The following is a 27,491-nucleotide window of genomic DNA, read 5'->3' as shown; positions in this document are numbered from 1 at the left end:
AGGAGTTTATTTTGTTAATTCACAACCCTTTCTTGATGGTTTCCTCAAGTTTTTTTCTTGGCTGTAAGTGTACCTTAAATGTTGTTTTTTGTTTGTTTTTTTAAACCATCTGTGTATACTTTATTAAGAAATGAAACTGTTTCTCTGCTGTCTTCTAGTCCATTACTTTCGTTGTAATTAGTATATATTGAGAACAGATTTGTGAATCTTAATCTATTAAGAGAAGTTTCAAGTTAATTGGTGAGGAAAGCATTTATATTTAGAAAGCTCAACAATAAGACCTTTGTTGATTTCTGTTCTGTTAGAAAGCTGGTTCCATAGTCTAAAATGTTCATCATAATGGCATAAATCTCTTCTGGTGCCTCTTAGGGGAGGTTTTAATCTCAGAAGAATGTTGAGTCATATAAAACATTGAAAAGTCACGAGAGAAGAGATGATATGATAGAGGAGGCAACTCATAATACATTTAGAAAGTACAGACTATATGTGGTGATCAAGCTGTGGTGTATATAAATCAAATCACTATGTTGTACACCTGGAACTAATATATATTGTATGTCAATTATACTTCAATAACAAAGAATGCATCTTTAAAAAGAAAAGAAAGTACAGACTATACAAAGAATTTTAGGGAGTTCCCAGGTGGTCTAGTGGTTAGGATTCCAGGCTTTCACTGCTTTCAGTGCGGGGCCTGGGTTCAATCCCCGGTCAGGGAACTGAGATCCCACAAGCTGTGCAGCATGGCCAAAAAAGAAGAACAAAAACAAAAAAAGAGAATTTTAGAAAACAGTGGTTTTTCTGAAGTCTCTTGATAAGCAGCAAATTGAGCTGATTGATAAGTTGGCAAATTCCTTTTATTTAGAATAGAAGGAATCTGATTTAAATTGTCAGTTTGCTCTTGACATCAATTATGGTTAAATCTTTTTTGTAATTTGAGACTAGTTCAAGAACCTGTAGGTAGGGGAATAGATTAATGGACATCTCATGTCATTTCACTGATTAGTTCACTACCACTGAGTTCAGTGATCTTATTCTGATGTCTCATGAATGAATGTTTTTCTTTTTCAGTGAAACTTTTTTTTTTTTTTTTCGGTACGTGGGCCTCTCACTGTTGTGGTCTCTCCCGTTGCGGAGCACAGGCTCCGGACGCTCAGGCTCAGCGGCCATGGCTCACAGGCCCAGCTGCTCCGCGGCATGTGGCATCTTCCCAGACCGGGGCACGAACCCGCATCCCCTGCATCGGCAGGCGGACTCTCAACCACTGCGCCACCAGGGAAGCCCCAGTGAAACTTTTTAAACTTACTTTGGCAAAGCAGATTGAAAATATAGGAAGCTGAGCTGCCTATAGAAGTTGGTATATTATTGTAGCCTGTAGAAGTTGGTATGTTGTTGACTGAAGAGCATCTTGTTCAGATTTATTAAAGGCAAAATTCTGAGTTTAAAAAATGGGATGACTTACTATAAATATGTTCTCAGATATTAACTCTTGGTGGCTACGATATGGAAAAGCTCATACAGATTTTTTTAAAACACACCTTTTTTTAATTCAGAAAAAACCTTTTTGTTCACCCAAAGTTGTAGGAAAATTAGTTTTATATATTAATTGCTCAGTTGAAAACCTCTTATTATCTTAGTTTTTCTATCAAAAAGGTAGTTAAGTGTTCTTTTAGGTAGGATGTTATTTACTTGATTTCTTTGAGGCAGGTTTTTGGTGAAAAGAAACTAAGCACAATTAAGATGTTTTATTGACTGATTAGACCCAGGTAGAGTTCAGTACAGAATGGCTTGTGCTAAATTATATTCAGCTTAGTTAAGACCTAAACTACAAAGCTAAATATATGCTCTTCATTGTTTAATTTCTATACACAGTTAAAACTAGTCCTCGAAAACCTCGCGGGAGACCTAGAAGTGGCTCTGACCGAAATTCAGCTCTCCTCTCAGACCCATCTGTGTTCTCCCCTCTAAATAAATCAGAGACCAAATCTGGAGATAAGATCAAGAAGAAAGATTCTAAAAGTATAGAAAAGAAGAGAGGAAGACCTCCCACCTTCCCTGGAGTAAAACTCAAAATAACGCATGGAAAGGACATTTCAGAGTTACCAAAGGGAAACAAAGAAGATAGCCTGAAGAAAATGAAACGAACACCTTCTGCTACATTTCAGCAAGCCACAAAGATTAAAAAATTAAGAGCAGGTAAACTCTCTCCTCTCAAGTCAAAGTTTAAGACAGGGAAGCTTCAAATAGGAAGGAAGGGGGTACAGATTGTACGCCGGCGAGGAAGGCCTCCATCAACGGAAAGGATAAAGACCCCTTCAGGTCTCCTCATTAACTCTGAACTGGAAAAGCCCCAGAAGGTCCGGAAAGACAAGGAAGGAACACCTCCACTCACAAAAGAAGATAAGACAGTAGTCAGACAAAGCCCTCGAAGGATTAAGCCGGTTAGGATTATTCCTTCTTCTAAAAGGACAGATGCAACGATTGCTAAGCAGCTCTTGCAGAGGGCAAGAAAGGGGGCTCGGAAGAAAATTGAGAAAGAAGCAGCGCAGCTGCAAGGACGGAAGGTGAAGACACAGGTCAAAAACATCCGACAGTTCATTATGCCTGTTGTCAGTGCCATCTCCTCGAGGATCATTAAAACTCCTCGGCGGTTCATAGAGGATGAGGACTATGACCCTCCAATTAAAATTGCCCGACTAGAGTCTACACCGAATAGTAGATTCAGTGCCGCGTCCTGTGGATCTTCCGAAAAATCAAGTGCAGCTTCTCAGCACTCCTCTCAGATGTCTTCAGACTCCTCCCGGTCCAGTAGCCCCAGTGTTGATACCTCCACAGATTCTCAGGCCTCTGAGGAGATTCAGGTACTTCCTGAAGAGCGGAGCGATACCCCCGAAGTTCACACTCCACTGCCTATTTCCCAGTCCCCAGAAAACGATAGTAATGACAGGAGAAGCAGAAGGTATTCAGTGTCAGAGAGAAGTTTTGGATCTAGAACAACGAAAAAGTTGTCCACCCTACAAAGTGCCCCCCAGCAGCAGACCTCTTCCTCGCCACCTCCACCCCTGCTTACTCCACCGCCCCCGCTGCAGCCAGCCTCCAGTATCTCTGACCACACACCTTGGCTCATGCCTCCAACCATCCCTTTAGCATCACCATTTTTGCCTACTTCTGCCGCTCCCATGCAAGGGAAGCGAAAGTCTATTTTGCGAGAACCGACATTTAGGTGGACTTCTTTAAAGCACTCTAGGTCAGAGCCACAGTACTTTTCCTCAGCAAAGTATGCCAAAGAAGGTCTTATTCGCAAACCAATATTTGATAATTTCCGCCCCCCTCCACTGACTCCTGAGGATGTCGGCTTCGCGTCCGGGTTTTCTACATCTGGTACTGCTGCTTCAGCTCGATTGTTTTCGCCACTCCATTCTGGAACAAGGTTTGATATGCACAAAAGGAGCCCTCTTCTGAGAGCTCCACGATTTACTCCAAGTGAGGCTCACTCTAGGATATTTGAGTCTGTAACCTTGCCTAGTAATCGAACTTCTGCTGGAACATCTTCTTCAGGAGTATCTAACAGGAAAAGGAAAAGAAAAGTGTTTAGCCCTATTCGATCAGAACCAAGATCTCCTTCTCACTCCATGAGGACAAGAAGTGGAAGGCTTAGCACTTCTGAGCTGTCACCTCTCACCCCACCGTCTTCTGTCTCTTCCTCGTTAAGCATTTCTGTTAGTCCTCTTGCCACTAGTGCCTTAAACCCGACTTTTACTTTTCCTTCTCACTCCCTGACTCAGTCTGGGGAATCTGCAGAGAAAAACCAGAGACCAAGGAAGCAGACTAGTGCTCCGGCAGAGCCATTTTCGTCCAGTAGTCCCACTCCTCTCTTCCCTTGGTTTACCCCAGGCTCTCAGACTGAGAGAGGGAGAAATAAAGACAAAGCCCCTGAGGAGCTGTCCAAAGAGCGAGATGCTGACAAGAGCATGGAGAAGGACAAGAGTAGAGAGAGAGACCGGGAGAGAGAAAAAGAGAATAAGCGGGAGTCCAGGAAAGAGAAAAGGAAAAAGGGATCAGAAATTCAGAGTAGCTCTGCTTTGTATCCTGTGGGTAGGGTTTCCAAAGAGAAGGTTGTTGGTGAAGATGTGGCCACTTCATCTTCTGCCAAAAAAGCAACCGGGCGGAAGAAGTCTTCATCACTTGATTCTGGGACTGATATTGCTTCTGTGACTCTTGGGGATACAACAGCTGTCAAAACCAAAATACTTATAAAGAAAGGGAGAGGAAATCTGGAAAAAACCAACTTGGACCTCGGCCCAACTGCCCCATCCCTGGAGAAGGAGAAAACCCTCTGCCTTTCCACTCCTTCATCTAGCACTGTTAAACATTCCACTTCCTCCATAGGCTCCATGTTGGCTCAGGCAGACAAGCTTCCAATGACTGACAAGAGGGTTGCCAGCCTCCTAAAAAAGGCCAAAGCCCAGCTCTGCAAGATTGAGAAGAGTAAGAGTCTTAAACAAACTGACCAGCCCAAAGCACAGGTACTCTTTTCCATCTTGCCCATTAAAATCAACAGTTTCTCGAGCCCCATCTAGGAGCAAGTTTTAGGCTGAGTGTTTCAGTTAGATCCAGGTGTGGGAATCAGGAAAAGATGGTGGCATTCACAGTGGTCCTTTACGGACGGGTAGGATTTTGATAGGTAGAAAATGATAGGGGAGAACTTTTTAAGGAGAGGAAACAGTGTAGGGTAGAGATAGAAAAGTATAAAGCATACTTGAGGAACGGGGATAGCTGGACTGGTACGTGTAGGAAAGCGGTGAACCAAGACTGAAAGGTACGTGGGGCCACATTACCCTGAATGCTGAGTTGTTTTGTACTTAATGGGTTTGGTGTGATGGAATCTGTGACTTAATTTTTTTTTTTTTTTTTTTTTTTTTTTTTTTGCGTTACGTGGGCCTCTCACTGCCGTGGCCTCTCCTGTTGCGGAGCACCGGCTCCGGACGCGCAGGCTCAGCGGCCATGGCTCACGGGCCCAGCCGCTCCGCGGCATGTGGGATCCTCCCGGACCGGGGCACGAACCCGCGTCCCGTGCATTGGCAGGCGGACTCTCAACCACTGCGCCACCAGGGAAGCCCTGTGACTTAATTTTGAAGATGCATTTTTGCAGTCCGATTGTTTTACTGTTGCTTCCTGTAGGAAACAGGGACGGGGGGAATCTCTTCCTCTGAGTTGTGAGTGATCAGACCAATAGAAAATAGGTATCTGCAGAATACATATGAGAAGCACTTAGCCTCAAGTTGTGATACAGAAAAGCTGTACAATTCAGTTAGTTAAGATGATGACAAACAGATTTTTGTAAAGAAGAGCTTTTTTTTTTTTTTTTAATTAACAAAGCGAGCTACGCACTGGTCTTTTCTGAGAAAACCTGCCAATCTTTAGATTGTTTTTAAACATCGTCATGTAGTAGATGCGTGTTTATACCAACATGTCAAGTTAGGTTAAGATGACCACAAACTTAGGTTTTAATGTTATTCAACGTCGGGCCACATTTACATTTAGTAATTCTGCCAGTTGAGAGGTCTAGCAGGAATATGATGAGACTTATTTCCGACACCATTTTGGATGTTTTTGGTTAACCTCCTAGTGGTAGGAGCCGTGGCTCTTTAAAGTGTGAGACATTTCTGTTTGGAGCCGTGGCCTTTTATACTTCCATTTATAGGTTATTTCCCCCTACTTCTCTGTTGATCAGGGAAATATAAGAAACAGTCTGTGGTTAGATAAGCCCAGTTTACACGAGAATGAGCTTCTTGATAATGCAGACTGGCAGCTTGATTTTTTTTTTTGAGGAAAATTTTAAAGAAGTAGTATAATTGGGAATAGAAGCTTAATTGATTTCTGTTTTTTGATTAGAATCCTTTTCTGCCAATTTTAGAAGTAGGTGATTTCTATATATTGATATGGCATATCAGCTGGGAAAAACTAGAGTTGTATGTGTTGAATCTATAAGTTAATCAACTATACCTTGGCTTCATTCAATTATATTTTCAACGCATATGGTTGTTATTGTTTGTTTTTGGCTTGCCTCCTCCTCAGGGTCAAGAAAGTGACTCATCGGAGACCTCTGTGCGAGGACCCCGGATTAAACACGTCTGCAGAAGAGCTGCTGTTGCCCTTGGCCGAAAACGAGCTGTGTTTCCTGATGACATGCCCACCCTGAGTGCCTTACCTTGGGAAGAACGAGAAAAGATTTTGTCTTCCATGGGAAATGATGGTAGGTCGGGGATGTCAACCTTGAGGTCTAAGCAGACACTGGGTTTGTTTGCTGATCATCCTGGGAGTGCCCAGTAGGCTCTTCATAGCATTATATGTTAGGCTGGGTCCTCCAAAAACCAGATGGCAGGGGGCGGGGGGATTAAATGTGTAAGGGTGTTATTAGAGGAAATGCCTGAGTGAGAAAATGGGGAGGGAGTCAGGAAAGGCTGGGAGAGCTGTCAGACTGCTCTGTAAGTCTGACCCTAGTGAAGGAGAGTGGGAAGGAAGGCTGGGCAGAATCTTCCTGGATGCCGTGCAGTGTGAGAAAGCTCGGCAAGGCTGTCAGGGAGCCCTTGAGCAAACATTGACTGTCCGAGGAGTCTCGTGTCTCCCTGGAACAGGCCTGCCCTAGTATCCCCGCCACGCTTGTCACTGCCTGAGAGCAGCCTCTGTGGTAATTGTGGCCTCTGTACCCCTGGATTTCAGAGCACAGCAGCTGGGGGCCCTGTGGTTTCAGGTCTGTGAGACATGTTCTCATGGGTGACTGCTCAGATGAAATTGAGAGGTTTGGAGAGTCTTCAGAAGCATTCAATTCATTTTTTTTTTTTTTTAAATGCTTTCTTTACTTTCTTTTTTGTAATCATATTTTCTTTTCTTAAAAACATTAATTAATTATTTTTTGTATTTTGGCCACGCTGCGTGGCTTTCAGGATGTTCCCCAACCAGGGATCGAACCCGGGCCCCTGCAGTGAAAGTGCCAAATCCTAACAACTAGGTCACCAGGGAACTCCCTCAATTCATGTTCTTGACTTTCGGTTACACTGTATTTTGTTTTCATTGTTTGGATTTCTGCTTTCATCAAGCTGCAAGTTATAGGCATTTTTAAACATTTAATTATTTGAAACAGGCTCTGTGTTCTGCATATGAATATTTTTATTGTAATGAATTTGATTTTTGGAGTCTCAGTTAAAACAAGGTTTGAATGTATATACAAACGTCAGTAGATTTTGAGAATCTCCCCTCTGCTCCCAGGAAGGAGCCAGATACTCTGTCAGAGCTAATGCCACATTTCTTTAACAGACAAGTCATCGATTGCTGGCTCAGAAGACGCCGAACCTCTTGCTCCGCCCATCAAACCAATTAAACCCGTCACCAGAAACAAGGCGCCGCAGGAACCTCCAGTAAAGAAGGGGCGGCGGTCAAGGCGGTGTGGACAGTGTCCCGGCTGCCAGGTGCCTGAGGACTGTGGCGTGTGCACTAACTGCTTGGACAAGCCCAAGTTCGGCGGCCGCAACATAAAGAAGCAGTGCTGCAAGTGAGTGTGCGTCTCTCTGGGGGGCTGGTCTCGGCCACCGTCCTGCTTGTCACAGAGAAAATGCGCCCGAACGCCCAGTGTGGCTGTACCAAGTCACCTCAAGTTGCCAGATGAGTTGCACACTTGGATTTTGGGCTGTGCTGGGTTTGGGCTGTGTTTAAATCAGAAATCCTCAGGTGCAGTGCTGTGAATGTCCTGTATCTGCTCAGGTCGGTGTGGTAGCCGTTAGCCATATGGCTGTTTAGCACCTGAAACATGGTTGGTGTGACTGAGGAACTCCATGTAATTTTAAATTCACACAGCCACGTGTGTCTAGAGCTGCCGTATCAGTGCAACTCTGGAGGGTTTCTACTGAATCACCAATGAGTTTAGGCCTGCTCTTTATCAGGTCAACTGAAATTACCTTTATCTTTATGGCATTCAGGAAATATTGGTGATATAAGTCTCTCCACTCTCTAACTCTCAGCATATTTTCATGCCTGTGGAAGTCTTCCCCAACCCCGCATGCCACTTGCGGAATCTTAGTTCCCCAACCCGGGATCGAACCCGGGCCACGGCAGTGAAAGCGCCGAGTCCTAACCACTGGACCGCCAGGGAATTCCCTGGGAGTTTTGATTACTCTACCTTTTTTCCCTTTTTCTAGTCAGTTTGTGGATGCACTTTCTGCTCTCTGGGATAATTTGTTTAAAGTGGATCAAGAGAATTGCATAAATAAATTTTGGTGGTTGAGTATCTCATCAAGTGCCTGGCACCAGGAATGTGATTTATATAAAACATGAAAGTGTGATATAAATGTGATTTATATAAAACATGAAAGTGATTTATATAAAACATAATTGGGAGAAATGCTGCATTACTTACTTAAGGGGAGACAGTTTCTAGGAGACACTGAGAAGTTCTGTGCTTTGGTTTAGTCTGGCCTTAAGCAAGAATCTTGTCTCAGTCCCATTAGTGGAAAGAAGTGAGACAATTCACAGAACAGCAAAAAAATGTATATGATAGCAAGATAAAATGGCACTAAATTTAGGGGTTGCAGTGGATTCAGTTCAATATTAAACTTCAAATTAAGTTCTGAGTTTCAATAAACTGAGGATAGAAATATCTCTCAAAGCCCTGAGATAGACCTGTAGCATTGTAGTGGCAGACAAAGGACTCGGGTAATTTTAGTCCATTTTGTATTCAGATTACTATATGAATAATAATCTCATAAGGGAGCAGAACTGATTTGACTGCGAGAAATAACGACTGATCGTTTTGTGTGTGGTGCTAGTCAGTACTGGGTGGCAAGACATTTGAGTCCCATTTCAAAAATAATTTGATATTTGCTCCTTTTAGATCCTCAAGGTAGGTGAAATTGCTGATCAAAGGATTTAAAGGCTTGAATTTAAATAATGAGTAGTCCTTTTTTCAACTCTCAAAATGAACCTGAGTAAAGGTTCATGGATTCTTTTTTATTTTTTTAAAATTAATTAATTTATTTATTTTTGGCTGCGTTGGGTCTTTGTTGCTGCGCGCAGGGTTTCTCTAGTTGTGGTGAGTGGGGGCTACTCTGTCACGGTGCAGGGGCTTCTCATTGCAGTGGCTTCTCTTGTTGAGGAGCACAGGCTCTAGGCGCGCGGGCTTCAGTAGTTGTGGTTCACGGGCTCTAGAGCGCGGGCTCAGTAGTTGTGGTGCTCGGGCTTCGTTGCTCCGCGGCATGTGGGATATTCCCGGACCAGGGCTCTAACGTGTGTCCGCTGCATTGCCAGGTGGGTTCTTAACCGCTGCGCCACCAGGGAAGCCCACGGTTCACGGATTCTTGCAGACGAATTAATACGTGCTTCAATTGCTTCTCTCCTAAATGAAGTTTACTTTATGGTATCCCTTATTATTCTAGGATGAGAAAATGTCAGAATCTACAATGGATGCCTTCCAAAGCCTACCTTCAGAAGCAAGCAAAAGGTAGTGTTGTCAAAAGATCTTCCCCCAAATGCTTCCTGCTTTAATGTCATATAGTTGTGTGCATCTAGTGTAAAGAGAATACGAGCCTTTTTTCAAGTACTGCTGTTTCCCAGGGAGCTGTTGGTTGTTGAAGCTGGGTGATAGGTACATGAGTGTTCATTTTACTCTTCCCTTCACCTTGGAGTATGTTTGAATATTTCCATAAGAAAAATTTTTTAAAATTCATACAAAAAATTACATTATATTTCATTTCCTAGAGTAGTGAGAGTATACCTGTTTCACTTGCCAACTTGGCATTAACTTTCTTGAGTCTTCCAGTGTCAACTTTAGCTGTAGGAAACTGAGACTAAGATTGTTACATTCCTATACTTATATTTTATTTTATTTTTTTTTTATTTTTATTTTTTCCTATACTTATATTTTAAATAAAATTTTCTCACTTACAGAAAAATAATCTTGCTTTCCCCCCCCACCCCCAGCTGTGAAGAAGAAAGAGAAAAAGTCTAAGACCAGTGAAAAGAAAGAGAGCAAAGAGAGCAGTATTGTGAAGAGCTTGGCGGACTCTAGTCAGAAGTCTACGCCATCGGCAAGAGAGGATCCCGCCCCCAAGAAAAGCAACAGTGAGCCACCTCCGCGCAAGCCCCCGGAGGACAAGAGTGAGGAAGGGAATGCCTCCACCCCAGGACCTGAGGCCAAACAAGTGGCCACGCCCTCTTCCAGGAAGTCCAGCAAGCAGGTCTCCCAGCCGGCACCAGCCGTCCCCCTACAGCCCCCCAGCACAGCACCACCGAGAAAAGAGGTCCCCAAGACCACTCCTAGTGAGCCCAAGAAAAAGCAGCCTCCACCTCCAGAGTCAGGTGAGTGAGGACAGCAGGAAGAGCTGCCGAACCGGAAGTACCAGCACAGGACACTGACATCTTAAACAGCATTTGGAAACCTGAAATGTATATTTTTAAGTCTTTGGTACAAGAAAACTAGCTCTCTTTTAAATATTTATTTAATTTTTTTTTGGCTGTGCCGGGTCTTAGTTGTGGCCCAAGGGATCTTTTAGTTGCGGCATGCATGCGGGATCTAGTTCCCTGACTGCGGATCAGACCCGGGCCCTCTGCACTGGGAGCGTGGAGTATTAACCACTGGACCACCAGGGAAGTTCCAATTAGCTCTCTTTTAACTGTGATATAATAATAAAGAAATAGAAGCAAAAACCAGTTAAGTTGGAGATACTGTCTTAATTTCCTATTTAAAGCCTAGAGTTTAAATGTTTTTTTGTTTTTTCTAATGCCCCTTTCTTTGCAGGCCAATCAGTGCTAGAGTCATCGTTGCTGTTTAGCATTAACTGTAAATTTAGTGGCATCTGACGGCAGTTTATTTTGAATTCTTTAGGTCCAGAGCAAAGCAAGCAGAAAAAAGTGGCTCCTCGCCCCAGTATTCCTGTAAAACAAAAGCCTAAAGAAAAGGTGAGGAAAGATTTGTTTCCCTGCCATTTGTCAAAGATGTGTTCTATTCTGTAGGGAAATAGCCTTATCCTTGACATTTACGTGATTGAGTGAAACTGCATTTCTGCTTCTGTGTAGATGGCAGTGGAATTTCTTAAAATTAGCAAACTTCAGGTGTAGGCTTTAGCTCACTTCCTTTTTTTTCTCTTCTTTTCCCCGTTGTTGTTTTCCCCTTCTTTGTAGCCCCACATGCTTATGCTTGTGCTGCAGGCTGATGAGTATAATTTTTTTCCCCCTCAACGTCCGTTAGCAGTATTTGTCTATAACAGTCACTCACTATTTTTATTATGTGGAGAGAGAGGTCTTAAAGACTTTTCCAGTTCTTTCTGTGCCCCCCATGGTGGTGTGCATGCACGTCCAGGCTGATGCTCTCGAGAGCATCAGCAATGCTGAAAAGAGAGGCAAATGCCAGGTTCTGACTAAGTCGTGTTCCAGAGTTACTGTCCGGTTTCAAACTGTGATGATGAAGCATGGTTACGTTGGCAAATCTGAAATCACTGACGATCACAGAGCTGGGAAAATTGTTTTGAATCTCATAGGCAGGTTACACAAGTGTGGAGTGATCAGCCCCAGATTTGATGTGTGCAACTCCAAGATCTAGAAAAATGGCAGAATAACCTGCTCCCATCTGGTCAGTGTGGTTTCATTGTACTGACAACCTCAGCTGGCATCGTGGACCACGAGGAAGCAAGATGAAGACACGCAGGAGGGAAAAGCCTGGGATGTGTTTTCTAGGGGTATAAATACATACGTGCCAATAAAATGCTTCAATGGAAAAAAAAATTCTCCTGAAGATTACTTGTCTGTTTCTCTAGGATACTTGTATTGGAAACATGTTTTCCAGATCTATTAAGATTTGTCATTTGCATTATTATCTGTTGCAAGAGTGAAGGCAGGCAGGGTGTGGATTTGTTCTTTATCCATCTTCTATCCCCATAGGAAAAACCACCTCCAGTCAGTAAGCAGGAGAATGCAGGCACTTTGAACATCCTCAGCACTCTCTCCAATGGCAATAGTTCAAAGCAAAAAGTCCCAGCAGATGGAGTCCACAGGATCAGAGTGGACTTTAAGGTAAAAGTGTTCAGTGACCACGGAGTATATTGAGTGTCGTGGACTTTAAATCAAGAAAATGATGTTACCAAAGGTGTTGAAAGAGAGGAAATTCATTCGGGGGGTGGGGCGGACGAATGAAGATCTGCCATTAATAGATGGGTTCAGGTGTGTGAGAACTCCGGTCGGTGTTACCAGGTCAGTCTGTGAACTGACTGAAGTACAGAGGCACGGAGCCAGTCCTGCCCATCCTGAGCTGTAAAGTGCTTTTAGATGAGAACAGTATCTGAGGAAGTGCTTCTTTCACATAGGTATTATCAAACCGTGATGATCGCTTGAATCAGCAAAACTCTAAGGGAAATTCAATCCCAGTAAATCTTTGCATTGTAGTTAACAGGTGAGCCTTTTAAGAGTTTGTGTCTGAGATTTAAAATCTTTAAAGCGGCAGTTACTTTGAACTCATTGAGATGAAATATTCTCGACATTCTGGTGTCACTCTAATTTTATGCTTTTCGTCCTTATTTTCAATGCAGCGTTTTTTCAGTGCAGCGTTGTCGTAAAACTGTCAAAATTATCTTTTTCTCTCTCTCCGCAGGAGGATTGTGAAGCAGAAAATGTGTGGGAGATGGGAGGCTTAGGAATCTTGACTTCTGTTCCTATAACACCCAGGGTGGTTTGCTTTCTCTGTGCCAGTAGTGGGCATGTAGAGGTAAGATATCCTGCTTCTTGGTACCCCAGACAGTATACTGATAGATTATTTTGCTGTGATGAAAGAAATCATTCTATTCTGTTTTGTTGGTATATAGCAGGCACTATATCCTGTTGAAACCTGCAAATGCAATGCTTTGAAGTTTTTTAGAAATTTCAGGAAGGAGTCTGCTTTTTACTAGAGTAGCAGGTTGGTTTTTGTTTTTAGAGTAGCAGTTATTGAGTGTGAAAAGTTTAATAGTTTCATCTCTTAAATTCACTCATTAGTAGAGTTCTGATTTTTTGCTAGACGTCCAAACATGGAAGAAATAATGTTTCTCTAGAAAAAGAGATATGCTGTTGATAGTTGTTTTATGTTGAATAGCAAAACTTCCTTGTCTATAAAGAGCTCTTAGCAATTAATAAGAAAAAGGAAAACACTCAGTTAAAAAAAAAACAGTGTAAGGGCAGGAGTATATAATTCACAAAACGAGAAGTAAATACATGGTGGGAGGGGAGCGTTAAGCCTTCTGATTACCAAACACTGTAAATTAAAGCATGATAAAAAGGATCAAGTGGAAATGGAGACTTTCTGTTTCTGGAAATCTAAATTAGTTACAGTCTTTCTGAGAAGATTGTTTGGAAGTATGTATTTATCTTTAAAATGGGTATACCCTCTAACCCAGCAATTGCACTCCAGGCATTTATCTTGAGGATATAATTAGATAAATTATATGTGTATGTATGTTTGTATACATGTATGTATATAATAAACCCTTCTAAATGTATAAATATTTGTATATATATAATAAACTGAAGGGTTTATTTCAGTATTTATGATAATAAAAAATTGGAGACAACCCGAAAAGTCATCAATAAGGGGCTGGTACTTCGGTTAAAGTAATTATAGGACTTGCGTATAATGGCACACATGAAGTCCTAAAGATGATAATATAGAATCATATTGACATGGAAAGATGTCCATGACACATCACTGAGTTAAAAGAGCAGGTCACAAAATAGTATGTAAAAAGCATGATCCCGTTTTGGTTTGGAAAAATGTTTTTGAAATATATATGTAGAAAGAATTCTGAAGGATTTACACCAGAATCTTAAGAGTGTAGTTGGATTGTGGTTGACTTTTGTTTTTTCTTTATCTTTCTGAGTTTTTTTGCAGTGAGTATGTGCCACCTTTACCATAAGGGGAAGAAAAGGTAGCACAGTTTTAACTAGGAAGCAGTAATTTGTCGTTCATACAGTTCTCAATTCCTGAATACCTCCTTAGGTTATTATTTGTCACATATGTATTCTAAGGTCATAAAGAAAACCCAAAGCCAAGTTGTAATCCAGATGTGGAGCAATCATTGAGACTCACTAACTAAGACATTCAGTCCTGCCCACTTGCTATTTTAAATTACGCATTAGCAAGTGCAGACAATATTGAATAAGAGTTCACCAAAACTGCCTCTGTGATTTAGTTCAATGCAAATCCTTTATGTATGCAGATTATATAATCCGATACGCTATTTTTCTTCTACATCTTTAAGCTTTCTAAATAATTTCAAAAGTAAACTATCAGACATAGAGTAATTTTTCTGCAAAATTATATTCACAAATAACCGTATGCTGAAAGTTATATGTTAAAGAGTGACTTTTTAAATGAAAATGATACCAGTATGTGGATTTTTAAATATGTGAAGAAAAAAGGAGTTTTAATGGGCAAAAATTAGCAGCTTAAATAGTAATGGGATGAACAATAATTTTGAGGTGTAAGTTTTGTTTTCCTTGGGGTTTTTATTATATGGTTGTATCTTAAATATAGATTCAAGAAATTTAGAAAATATATGACATCATTATATGATAAAGTATACGGAGAAATGCAGAATTGTCATTGTAAACGTTCAGCAATATTTTTTTAAAAAATTTAGTGATTCAGACATTTAATAAAATAAAATAAGGGCATTAAAAAAATAAATTACATTAGCAAAATTATTGCCTGGTATTCGCTAAGGAAATATTTTCTTAGTGCCTCTTACGAGCAATATATTGTTCTAAGTGCTGGAGTTGCTTTAGATAGCGTTGAAACTTGAGACTGTTCAGTCTATATAAGTGCTAGGGGTCTACTGTACCTCTTTTCCTACATAATCTTAACTCTCGTTACATCCATACACGTTACCCACAGGAATAACTTATTTTCGTAACACCAGTACTTCAACTTCTGTGTTAAAACAGGTTGTTTTTTTTTTCCAGAGTGTAATTGCTCTAATTTAAATTGTGTAGCTGTGACAGCAATCCCACAGGATTCCTAAAAACTGAAATTAGAAAATGAATAGCCCACTGCCTATATTGCACTCCTAAAGCATAACCAGTGCTTGATGAATTTTCCCTCCATTCAGATTTTTTAAAACTTCTTATGTTGACATGATTTCAGATTTACAGAAAAGCTACAAGAGTGGTACAAAGAATTCCCATACACCCTTTACCTGGATTCCCCAAGCATTAATTTTTTTTTTTTTTTTTGGCGGTATGCGGGCCTCTCACTGTTGTGGCCTCTCGCGTTGCGGAGCACAGGCTCCCGACGCGCAGGCTCAGCGGCCATGGCTCAGGAAACTAGCCGCTCCGCGGCATGTGGCATCTTCCCGGACCGGGGCACGAACCCGCGTCCCCTGCATCGGCAGGCTGACTCTCAACCACTGCGCCACCAGGGAAGCCCAATATTTTTTTTATTGGAGTAAAATTGCTTTTAGCATTAATATTTTTAATTTGCTTTATCCTTTTCTCTTTGTATATGTATTGTACAAAATAAGAAATAAAATATGTACACACATTTTATATGTAGACCTTTTTTTCTTAAAATCTGAGAGCAAGTTGCAGACATATGCCCTTTTACCTTTAAATTTTATACTGTGTATTTCCTAAAACCAAGGACATCCTCTTATATAACCACAATATAATTATCAAAATCAGGAAATTAACGTTGGTATATTACAATTATTTAAGTAGACTTTATTTAGTTTTGACCAGTTGTCCCACTGATTCTTTTATGGCAGAAGAAAATTATGAGTCACACTCATTTGAATTTCTGAAAATCTCTTTATCAGTATGAAAATAACTTATTTCTAAAATTAGAGATGGGAAGGACAAACCAGAGCTTACAGTCATTTAGTAGATTATAGAGAGCCTTTAAAACCATCCCTGTTTCCCCTTACTCCACTCTTTTACATTGCCTTAGCTCTTTGTTGATACCTCTTTTATGGCATTTAAGCACATTCTATTAAATCTTAGATTGTATCTATTTAGTTATTTTATAATTCTACTATTATTACTACTTTAGTCCCCTGAAACTCCCCAGTATTCTCCTTTTTTAACATAGTCATTGCTTAGTGAACATGTTGAATAAAGTATGTACACCACTACTCCTAAAGCTCAAAGTAAGCAGGTAGGATTTGGTTGATATTTCTACGTGCTATTTGAGCGCCTCTGTGTTCCCGTCTTACCCCTAGTTTGTGTATTGCCAAGTCTGTTGTGAGCCCTTCCACAAGTTTTGTTTGGAGGAGCACGAGCGCCCTCTGGAGGACCAGCTGGAAAACTGGTGTTGTCGGCGCTGCAAGTTCTGTCATGTTTGTGGAAGGCAGCACCAGGCCACCAAGGTACGGCGCTGAGTAATGGGGCCACTTACAGTATTACTTTGTATCTCCATTTCTGCCTTTTAATCTAGGATTTCGTATGCATATTTTTCCTCTGTTGGCTTAGCCTGTTTTTACTGTTTAACTGGGTGTAATCGATTGCCTATTGTTGTGTTTTAATTTAATTTTGGGAGTATAGCAGAAAACGTGGCATTGGATAAGGTCCTCAAAATAAATCAAATCTCCTTTATCAGAATGTTCACCACTGAGTGCCTTTGGCAGGACATAAATCCCTATGCCTTGAGAGTAAATAATTTATGAGGAAATTTAAGCCGTCACAGTGATGTGCTGTATTTACTTGAAGATAAGTATGAAATGGGGTACTAAGTGACAGGTGTCCAGTGAAGGTGAGGTGATGCCCACCTTTTTGCCTTCTTATTTTCTTACAGCAGCTGCTGGAGTGTAATAAGTGCCGAAACAGCTATCACCCTGAGTGCCTGGGACCAAATTACCCCACCAAACCCACAAAGAAAAAGAAAGTTTGGGTGAGTTTCTCACACAATGGGCAGTTTCAGAGAGAATTGTCATGGGACTGTCAGGCGTGCACAAATTGTAAGAGGACTGTCCTGCTTGAGGAAGAAAAGCCGTCCCAGTAGAGAAGTCAACTCTAGAAATGGATTGCATTTGAGACCTTCTTAAATAAGAAGAGATATTAAAAATAAGAAGTTCCTATTGAATTTCTTTCATCTCTTCCAGATCTGTACCAAGTGTGTTCGCTGCAAGAGCTGTGGATCCACGACTCCCGGCAAAGGGTGGGATGCACAGTGGTCTCACGATTTCTCACTCTGCCATGATTGTGCCAAACTCTTTGCTAAAGGTACCTCAGAAAAGCCAGTTTTGTCAACTTTTAGAGGTTGTACTTAGTGTTTTGGGAGGTGAACTGGACACTGCAGTGGAATGAAAAGGTCTTACCATTCTTGTCCAGGATGCCATTTAGACAAATTTCCTAAGTTTCTGGTCTTGCTCTTTTCCTTACACAGAGGCTTAGAGCAACTAGGAAGGTTTTGTTATCTTTGGGGGGATGAATCAAGGAGACTTTTTATAGTAACTCACCACAAAGAAATGCTCTAAACCACTATTTCCCAAAGTGAGGTATATATCCATTTGATTGTTTCAGAAATGACTTTAGGTGGTACTGAGTCAAAGATTTGATCTTAATAGTTGTGCTAGAAAAAAATTTTAGCCAATACATTAAACTGACTTAGGATAATAACGATATAAAGTTCACTACTGAAGTTATTTAAAATAAGCAAATCAATGTTAAGTCTATTAAGTAAAAAATAATAAGAGGTGATACGTGGATAAAACAAATTGATGAAGGGTGTATGTTCTTCCGAATTTTGGGAAGCACTGCTCTAAGCTCTAATGTAAAAGCACTAGGAATAAGGGAAAAGTGTAAATTAACTGTGTTTTTTTACTCCCATTACCCTCTCCTCTTTCTTAAAAATTTAAACATTTCTTTGGAATGTTTAAGAGAGAAAGTTCTCTCTTCCATTCTTTTTCTATTACGTTGTCTATAAAATCTACCTCATGACCTTTAAAAATGGGTCTAAAGAAGAGAACTAGTGGCATATTCTGAGAGCTCAGAATAATCTTGACACTTTACAGATGTGTAAACATTCCATGGTAGATGCATGCTGGCATTTGTAAGTAGTTTCAGAAGCAGAATATGGTGGCTGGCATTTTACATCACGTTGGCATATGTGAGTCAAGGGCTTTAGAGGCGTTGGTATGTGAACCAGAGCTCTGCTGAAAACTTTGCTTTGCTTTCAGGAAACTTCTGCCCTCTCTGTGATAAGTGTTATGATGACGATGACTACGAGAGTAAGATGATGCAGTGTGGGAAATGTGATCGATGGGTCCATTCCAAATGTGAGAATCTTTCAGGTACAGAAGGTTGGAGTCTTTTTATTACAGTTTCCTTCTTTCTTGGTACAGCTGCATTTACAGCCCCCAAAGTACTATAAACATAAAATTATGGTAGTGTTGTTACTTGAAGTCTTTTTAAATTTATTGTTTAGTCTGTAAAATAAGAACATTGTGTTAAATTTGTGCTCACTTATCTTGAACACATTCTTTAAGATATTTATGTGCTGTCCTTTGTGGATACCATAACCTACTGATTCTCTAGTGACTAAATCCTGAGTTCTTCAGGGGTGTGAGAGTCTTAATACTGTTCGAACATGCAGCTTGATATTAAGTTCAGTGGAATAGCTTTCTCTTTTCCCTGTCTCCCACTCTTCAGAGCACCTCATCATTGTAGGTTTTTGTTTTCCCAGATGAGATGTATGAGATCCTGTCTAATCTTCCGGAAAGTGTGGCCTACACTTGTGTGAACTGTACTGAGCGGCACCCTGCGGAGTGGCGACTGGCCCTTGAAAAAGAGCTCCAGATCTCTCTGAAGCAAGTGCTGACAGCCTTGTTGAACTCTCGGACCACCAGCCACTTGCTGCGCTACCGACAGGTAGGCCCACGTCTCATTTTGTATTCCGAATGGTGGTTTGTGCCTAGTCGTGGAATGTGTGCGTTTTTGTGTGTGTGTGCTTTTCAGTTTGTTTTCTTTTGCCTCACTCTTTATTTAGTTTTGTCGAGTTCCTTGTTTTGGCCTTAGGCTATTAAGAAAATTTTTAGCGCCAAGAGTAAAACCCTTCTCTGGGGTAAGAAGAAGGAAGGAGCCATATCTCTTTCAAAGGTCTTGCTGTTGTAATATGAAATTTGGACTTTGTATTCTGAAGGCCATGGGGAGCCCAATGAAGGACTTCACCCAAAAGAGTAACCTGATCAGAGTTGCTTCTTAGAAAAAAATAAAAAAATGATTCTGACTGGAGTGAGAGGAAGGATTGGAGAGGACTGAGCCTACAGGCAGGAGCCGTGGTTAGGAGGCAGTGGTGGTGCTCGAGGCAAGAGGGAGCAGGATGGCGGCCTGATCTGTGAGGGTGGTAGTGGAGCCAGAGACCCTTCGGCTCCAGGAAAGTTCCAGGGCTCCTCAGGACACGATTTGAAAATCACTGCTTCTTGTCCGTTTAAGTCATGAACTATATACATAAAGTAGTCATTGGGAACACAGGTATAATGTTGGAAGAACCACATGGATAGCTTTAACTCAGAGCTAGGCTGCTGCTTTATCTTTTAACAGAGTCTGTTTTTTGAATAGGAAAATTAGCTGTATCTGTGTCTTACTCAAAAGGAATTGGACGGTTTCTGTTTCTTCATACTAGGTTGGGAGTTATCAAGCAAAGCTCCTTAGTGAGCCTAGCCAAGCTATTAGATAGCCAGCTTGTTTTAACTTTCCTTTTCTCGTATTTGAGAAATCTCTGATTATTTTCAAGTTCTTTAGGTTTTATAGTACGCATCATTCAGTACCATCTTTATTCATTTTAGTAGAATCTACATAGGTGCCTCATTTTCAGTGTTAGATAAAAGAAACATATCTTTCCTGACGACAGGCTGCCAAACCTCCGGACTTAAATCCTGAGACAGAGGAGAGTATACCTTCCCGCAGCTCCCCAGAAGGCCCTGATCCACCAGTGCTTACTGAGGTCAGCAAACAGGAAGATCAACAGCCTTTAGATCTGGAAGGAGTCAAGAGGAAAATGGACCAAGGGAACTACACATCTGTGGTATGTCTATACAGCAAACTACCCAAATTTCCAGCTCCAGTTTAGCTTCCTTGGGTCTTTTGGGGGATGAGGCTGGGTGTTAGCATTAAAGGATGGTTTGTATTGTATTTAGAAATGTCATGTGGTTTTAAATACCTAAAAATATGTGAGTCATTTTAGTTCTGTGTTTTGGAAGAGATGGGTTATGATAGGCAAGGTAGTGTCTTTTTATTTGGCTTTCACCTGAGTTCTTCAAGAATTATTTTTATATTAAAATTATTTTTATATTAAAACTGTTTATGGAAAATTACTAATTGCAATTAATTGGTTTGCCCCTTTTGAGATCATATCTGAATAATATGTCCTTTTATGATGGATGTTCACTTCTAGATAGATGCCTTTTAATTTTATGATTTTAAGGAAGTGCAGGAAATGATCATCTGTTATGTCATGGTCCGTGTTTGCTATTCAGTTGTTTATTCATTTCAGTCTAAGTAAGAAATCGTGGCCCTGTTTGGTAACTTACCAGGATACAGCTAATTTATCTGCATTCTTACCTTATTAGCCTGGCATGTCTTGACTGCCACAAGTTAATTATGAACTGAATCCCAAAGGCCTCCACTGAAGAGAACTTGCATTGTATTAGAATGGGGTGTGCATTTTCTATTGGTTCTCTGTGCTGGATGATTTAGGAGGGAAGAGGAAGTGGTTTTGAGAGCACACTGTTCTATGAATAATTAATGCTTTGTTTTTGTATACAGTTGGAGTTCAGTGATGATATCGTGAAGATCATTCAAGCAGCCATTAACTCAGATGGAGGGCAGCCAGAGATTAAAAAAGCCAACAGCATGGTCAAGTCCTTCTTTATTCGGGTGAATGATATTAATAGTTCATGTCTTTGATGCTTAATCCGTGGGTTGTTACCACATGAACAGAACAGACTTGTTCTCATCTATGTTTTGCTTTGTCATGTGTATAAATCATTTTTCGTTTGATTCGTTCCTCTGATTCTTTGGGAGGAGATTAGTGAGGTTCCGGAGTGGATGGATCTTTCCTTTGGTGGCCTGAAATCATCCTCATATTGACAGAGAAGCTGGTGTGAAGTTGTTGGGTTTTATGTGCTTTCCAAATGAATGGTCACATGCTTACATTTTGTTTGTTTGTTTTTCTGTTAGCAAATGGAACGTGTTTTTCCATGGTTCAGTGTCAAAAAGTCCAGGTTTTGGGAGCCAAATAAAGTATCAAGCAAGTGAGTAAATTCAGTATTACTTTTTTTCGCTTCATCAGCTAGAAATCTGAGCGCTCTTATAGTTTTAGATTGAGGGGTTTTTTTAGACTAGGTTTTAATATTAAAGATTAATCATTTGAAATGCCTTTTTTTAAAAAAATTATTTTATTTATTTATTTGTTTGTGTTTTGGCTGTGTTGGGTCTTCGTTGCTGTGTGTGGGCTTTCTCTAGTTGCATGAGCAACTAGTCGCGCGAGCGGGGGCTACTCTTCGTTGTGGTGCGCGGGCTTCTCATTGTCATGGCTTCTGTTGCTGCAGAGCACGGGCTCTAGGCGCGTGGGCTCTAGGCGCGCAGGCTTCAGTAGTTGTGGCACGCGGGCTTCAGTAGTTGTGACACTCGGGCTCTAGAGCACAGGCTCAGTAGTTGCGGTGCATGGGCTTAGTTACTCTGCAGCATGTGGAATCTTCCTGGGCCAGGGATCGAACCCGTGTCCCTTGCATTGGCAGACGGATTCTAAACCACTGCACCACCAGGGAAGCCCTGAAATGCCTTTTTATTGCTGGTTTAGAGACAACACTTAATGTTTATTGCAGTCTGCTGCCCTTTTTTTCTTTATTTATGTATTTGTTGTTTTAGGGAACTTGTGGCATATGTACAATACACGTACTATATATATAGCCCAGTTATAGCTGGGTTCTATCTTATTTAGGAGTTTATTAATTAATTTATTTATTTTTGCTGTGTTGCGTCTTCGTTTCTGTGCGAGGGCTTTCGCTAGTTGTGGCAAGTGGGGGGCCACTCTTAATCGTGGTGAGCGGGCCTCTCACTATGGCGGCCTCTCGTTGCGGAGCACAGGCTCAGTAGTTCTCAACAGTTCTTGATTCTCCGTGTATAACCTTAAATTTTTATTCCAGTAAATCCTTTTGACGCATTGATAAGGTTATCATTTGTTTCTAGATGTTTAACCAAGAGTCACAATACATCGGGATTATATTTTTAAAAATAATAAAGTCCTGTGTAGGCAGTTTTCAAATTCTGTGACTTGTTCTTACAGTCTGTGAGGCTTATGCCCAGGCCTGAGACCTGATGATATCAAGAATTTGACTGTTTTGTACAGTTCTGGGTATCTTGTAGGAGTTCAATAAATACTTGTTGAATCAATTATTTCCAGCAGTGGGATGTTACCAAACGCAGTGCTTCCACCTTCACTTGACCATAATTATGCTCAGTGGCAGGAGCGAGAGGAAAACAGCCACACTGAGCAGCCTCCTTTAATGAAGAAAATCATTCCAGCTCCCAAACCTAAAGGGCCTGGAGAGCCAGACTCACCAACTCCTCTGCATCCTCCTACACCACCAATTTTGAGTAAGACACCAAATGAAGACTTGTTATCCATTTCTCTCTGGGTGCAAATGATTGACTTTGTGACTCTAAGTTTAATGTACTTCCGTATTGGAAAAATTTCCCGGTGATCCTTAAATGTAATAAAATCATCATTTTTGCTTCACTTGGAATGTTAACAGAGAATTGATACAAGTAATGTAACGGATAGTAAGGTAGCGTAACTTGGAACACTTTTTGAAAGTGTTGATTTCATAGGCTCTAGGCTATTTAAGCTGAATTGTTTTCTTTTTTCCTGGGTATCAGACATAGTATTGCCAATTTTAACTGTATGTCTTCTGGGTTCCAAGGTACCGATAGGAGTCGAGAAGACAGTCCAGAACTGAACCCACCCCCGGGCATAGAAGATAATAGACAGTGTGCATTGTGTTTGACGTACGGTGACGACAGTGCTAATGTAAGTACCTTGGTGCACTGGGTCCGTCCTGCTTAGTAGACCAGCCAATAACGACCTCTTTGCGTCTAAACTTGGTGACCAGTGCCGTTTATTCAGTGAATATTTGTCGCTTAGTTTGTGGCATTTGGGGGTTATTTTTCTATAACTGATTTAATTGATTTAAAAGATGAGTTGCCTTAAATTAACGTGCTGATATCTTGTAATTTCTATTGGCAGTTCCTCAAAAAAAGATTCTATGAAAGCGAATAAAACAGAAGTTGCGCATTAAATAGCTTGTGTTTCATGTAGTTGTTAGCAGTGTGGTTAAGGTCCCCGGGTCTGGCGGTTTGCCTGGATTCATTGCTGTGCTTTGCCGCCTACTTGTTGACCGTGGCAGAGAGTTTACCTCTCTGACCCTCAGTTTCATTTTTAAAATGAGGATAATAATGCTCTTACCTCAGAATGGTTATGAGGATTAAAGGAAATAATGTATGTAAAGCCTTATTTGGGTCCTGGCACATAGTAAGCTTACAGTTTTTTTAAAAAAGGTTTTTAAGGCAAGCTGAGAGAACTGGCTTTGAAATATGGCATTAAAGAAGTCAGTGGGCACTTCTGTAAACCTAACACATATTGCTTGTTCTTTAATCCTTTATGATTATAAAATATTTCCAGCCTGTGGAAAAGGTAATCGAAAAAGGTGAGAAGTGAAAACAAAGAAACTTCGAATTGTGATTTTTGTGTGCACCCCTAAGTTAAAGAATTAGGCTTGATTTACTGAAGTTATCCTGAATGAGGGAAAGCTAATACCAAGGAAAACCCTATTTGACATTATATTCTTCAAAGAAAAAAGGAAATCTCTTGTTTCATAGGATGCTGGCCGTTTGCTCTACATTGGCCAAAACGAATGGACACATGTAAATTGCGCTTTGTGGTCGGCAGAAGTGTTTGAAGATGATGATGGGTCACTGAAGAATGTGCATATGGCTGTGATCAGGGGCAAGCAGCTGGTAAGAACCTGTGGGTGAATGTTACGGAAGAGACTCCGTCTCAGTGTCCAGATGTTCTTTCTGGGGCTAAATGCTGCCTCGCTGGTGTTTCTCGTAGCTCCTTCAGAATGGTTAGCCAGCAGCAAATATTGGTGTACCCTGTAGGCAGATTGCTGGTCTGACCCTTGGAGGATGGGTACAAAAGAAATGGAAAACAAAGTCTTATCCAGTTGGGGAGATAATTCAGATGCCCAAGAAAGGTATTAATTTATTAAGTGATTTAGACAAAATGACCTCAGAGGTTCCAGTTGAATCAGCACTCTGAGGCCCCATAGGATAAACCCACAAAATACATACACGGAGATGTAGAAAGCGATTGGTAGCAGCTTAGAGTAATCAGAAAAGGCTATGAAGGAGTAAAATTTTTAAAGCTATATTTTGATGGGGGGAGAAAATGAAGGATTATCGGGAAGAAACAAAAAATAGCACATGCATAAGAAACATAAGTAAAATGTGCAGAGAGCACAAATAAAAAGTCTTCCCTGGAGAGGAGCCCAGACTGTGACTGTGACAGAATGAGGTAGTAACATACAGCCTAGTTGAAGGAAATCTTTGAATCACATAAATTCATCAGTTAAGCCTAGTAATTAAGAACTGTTAACGTCTCTGACTAGTATAATCTTACCAGAACTGAGTTCTTTTGGATATAACAGCTTTCTACCAAGATGATGTTTTTAACATCGATCTTAAAAGTTTCATCTTCTCTAAATCAATTGTGCATCCTAGAAAAAACTGTTTTGATTCAAGTTCTAAATCAAATTGTAGTATTTAAATTTAATAATCATAGGCCGCATGGGCCCTAGGAAAGAAAGGATTTGTAGAGGAGGCTTCATGGCTCGTATCACTTCTCTGTAATTCAGCAGATTAGCAATAGCGAAATGAATTGTGGGAAACCCGGAATGGGGTGACTCTCTAGGGGAGATGGAAAATGGCTAAAACTTCTGAAAGTCTGACTTGGACTCTGTTCTTTCTGGGTTGTTAGAGATGTGAATTCTGCCAAAAGCCAGGAGCCACTGTGGGTTGCTGCCTCACATCCTGCACCAGCAACTATCATTTCATGTGTTCCCGAGCCAAGAACTGTGTGTTTCTGGATGATAAAAAAGTATATTGCCAACGACATCGGGATTTGATCAAAGGCGAGGTGAGACAGCTTTAGCTGCTTTTTGAATTCTCTAGGAAAAGAGGCTGAAAATAGCAAGATGGTAAACTGTATTTCACCATCCTCCTAGGTGTTCCTAGTAGGTGATTCTAGGTATTCCTAGAATCACCTCCTCTTAGGAGGAATAACAGAGGCACTGCTAGTGAAACAGAAGGGTGATTTTGAGATATGCTCTGCACTTTCCCTCTGAGTCAGTGTCGTGAGTATGGTGTGTAAAAGGGATAGCCTAATAGCTCCCCTGGCTTTTCATTTAAGGTGGTTCCTGAGAATGGATTTGAAGTTTTTAGAAGAGTGTTTGTGGACTTTGAAGGAATCAGCTTGAGAAGGAAGTTTCTCAACGGCTTAGAACCAGAAAATATCCACATGATGATTGGTATGACCTGGGCCTTGGTTGTCGGGGAAGGCTGGCTGTGGCATTGGGGTACTTCCTAGTGTTCAGTTAGAAAGTGGGCCTTCTCATGATTGCCTCTGATCGGTTCTTCTTTTCTTACTCAGGCTCCATGACAATTGACTGCTTAGGGATTCTGAACGATCTCTCTGACTGTGAGGATAAGCTCTTTCCTATTGGATATCAGTAAGTAGCTCTGTAGAGAGAAGACAGCAGCCCCACCCCCTGAGCACCCTGAAGCAGTGAGTAGGTCATTAAAGGTAGAGCCATACTTGTTAGCGACTTTTAACTAATTCCTTTTTTTTTTTTTTTTTTTTGCAACTTCTCGTAGATTGGGACTAAAGTATCATTTTATGTCAGCTAGATCCAGTTGTAGGAGGAAAGTATTGTTGACATAATTTCAGAATCATTTCCAAATAAAACCTAGGTAGAACACCAGGCCAGTCCCTTTAAGATTCCACTAAATTCTGTTCACTTCAGTTCAGAAGTCCAGTTTGTTGTCAGGGATCAAACACCTCATGCCTCTGTCCTCATTTTACATTTTATAGGTCCTTCTAAAAATAACCCCTATGATAACAATCAAATAGTCCAGTAAGAATTTGTAATCTTTCCCACATGAAGCAAATTGTTTAAACTTCTAGCAAACTGACGATATAAATTTAAAATTCGCTTCCTCTCTCTTCCCCTTTGGAGTCTCCCTTTTGTTCTATATACTCTGATTTATTCTGCATTTCAATTGTGAAAACACAGTCTCTACTCCACATTTAGCTGGCAGCTCTTAAAGAGCTAGGCTCCATCAGCATCCAGCAGATTTGAAGCAGTTCCATTTCTCTTGTCTCGGGGGGCTTTTCTCCCAAAGGAAACATGCCAGGTTTGTTCTTTCCTCACTTTGTACACATGGTGGGGCAGTTATCCCTTCCTGAAGGCCAATAACTATTTCTTGTAGTATCAATAGTTCTTTTTTTTTTTCTTTGCATTTTAGGCTGTTTTACTAATTTTGTCCCCTGCTTACAACACAATAAAAAAGAATTTGATGCTGTTTTCTGAGAGGCCAGGAAAAACCAAGGACTTCAAAAAACTTGGAGGACCCTAACCAGGAGACCCTCTAATAAGAATCCATGAAATAAAGCTAAATTTTGTAAAGCAAGGAGGCCAGGGAACCTAGGCTGAGAAGAGGTTTTGACAAATGTCAGTCTCTGCTTCTGTCCTCGCACTCACGGTGATCGTTACCATCTGCGTGCAGGTGTTCTCGGGTGTACTGGAGCACCACGGATGCTCGCAAACGCTGCGTGTACACGTGCAAGATAGTGGAATGCCGTCCTCCGGTTGTAGAGCCAGATATCAACAGCACTGTTGAACATGATGAAAACAGGACCATTGCTCACAGTCCAACATCTTTTGCAGGTTAGTCTTTAATCAAGGTGGGACTTGAATTAGATTTGGGGGAATATTGTGATTGACGGGTGGGAAAAAGGCATTGCTTTGGGAGGTCACATTTGCTTCTGTTTTGGTACTTACCTGACAGCTGGCTTTTTCTTGGTTCATTTGTTTGATATCTTAATTAAACTTTTTTAGTAAGAGGTTTTATTTCCTGCCACAGAAATTTCACCTAAAGAAAGTCAAAACACAGCTGAAATTGTAAGTCCTCCATCACCAGATCGACCTCCTCATTCACAAACCTCTGGTTCCTGTTTCTATCACGTCATCTCAAAGGTCCCTAGGATTCGAACACCCAGCTATTCTCCAACACAGAGATCCCCTGGCTGTCGGCCACTGCCTTCTGCAGGTAAAGGACTTCACTGACCTACCCGACCCAAGGAGGTCAGCTCAAAGATTAGTTTGTAATGCTGTCAGGCACCTTTATCCTGGTGACTTCTGCCAATG

The 27,491-nt window shown here is 41.0% G+C and overlaps 1 protein-coding gene and 1 pseudogene across 3 annotated transcripts in view; both read left to right on the top strand.

Annotated features, from left to right (window-relative positions):
- Positions 1–27,491, top strand: part of KMT2A (lysine methyltransferase 2A) — a 71,177-nt gene that overhangs the window by 26,866 nt on the left and 16,820 nt on the right. For 2 of the 3 annotated variants that reach the window (XM_065882948.1, XM_065882946.1), the window contains 24 exons: positions 1,870–4,523; positions 6,076–6,253; positions 7,315–7,549; positions 9,426–9,490; positions 9,970–10,347; positions 10,874–10,947; positions 11,926–12,057; positions 12,632–12,745; positions 16,227–16,373; positions 16,799–16,894; positions 17,106–17,226; positions 18,183–18,296; positions 18,689–18,873; positions 19,856–20,029; positions 20,770–20,880; positions 21,184–21,257; positions 22,409–22,602; positions 22,929–23,035; positions 23,884–24,021; positions 25,043–25,201; positions 25,475–25,592; positions 25,715–25,793; positions 26,851–27,011; positions 27,208–27,393. In XM_065882948.1, coding sequence (XP_065739020.1) covers positions 1,870–4,523; positions 6,076–6,253; positions 7,315–7,549; positions 9,426–9,490; positions 9,970–10,347; positions 10,874–10,947; positions 11,926–12,057; positions 12,632–12,745; positions 16,227–16,373; positions 16,799–16,894; positions 17,106–17,226; positions 18,183–18,296; positions 18,689–18,873; positions 19,856–20,029; positions 20,770–20,880; positions 21,184–21,257; positions 22,409–22,602; positions 22,929–23,035; positions 23,884–24,021; positions 25,043–25,201; positions 25,475–25,592; positions 25,715–25,793; positions 26,851–27,011; positions 27,208–27,393 — 5,994 coding nt within the window. Of the gene's footprint in view, positions 1–1,869; positions 4,524–6,075; positions 6,254–7,314; positions 7,550–9,425; positions 9,491–9,969; positions 10,348–10,873; positions 10,948–11,925; positions 12,058–12,631; positions 12,746–16,226; positions 16,374–16,798; positions 16,895–17,105; positions 17,227–18,182; positions 18,306–18,688; positions 18,874–19,855; positions 20,030–20,769; positions 20,881–21,183; positions 21,258–22,408; positions 22,603–22,928; positions 23,036–23,883; positions 24,022–25,042; positions 25,202–25,474; positions 25,593–25,714; positions 25,794–26,850; positions 27,012–27,207; positions 27,394–27,491 lie in introns of all 3 variants that reach the window. The other variant, XM_065882947.1, reaches the window with a different exon arrangement.
- On the top strand, positions 11,333–11,721 carry LOC136127424 (small ribosomal subunit protein uS8-like; annotated as a pseudogene).

The sequence above is a fragment of the Phocoena phocoena genome, chromosome 8 (genome assembly GCF_963924675.1).
Source record: "Phocoena phocoena chromosome 8, mPhoPho1.1, whole genome shotgun sequence".
Taxonomy (NCBI): Eukaryota; Metazoa; Chordata; class Mammalia; order Artiodactyla; family Phocoenidae; genus Phocoena; species Phocoena phocoena.
Note: the sequence above shows the minus strand (reverse complement) of the source record. Positions and strands in the feature narration are given on the sequence as shown.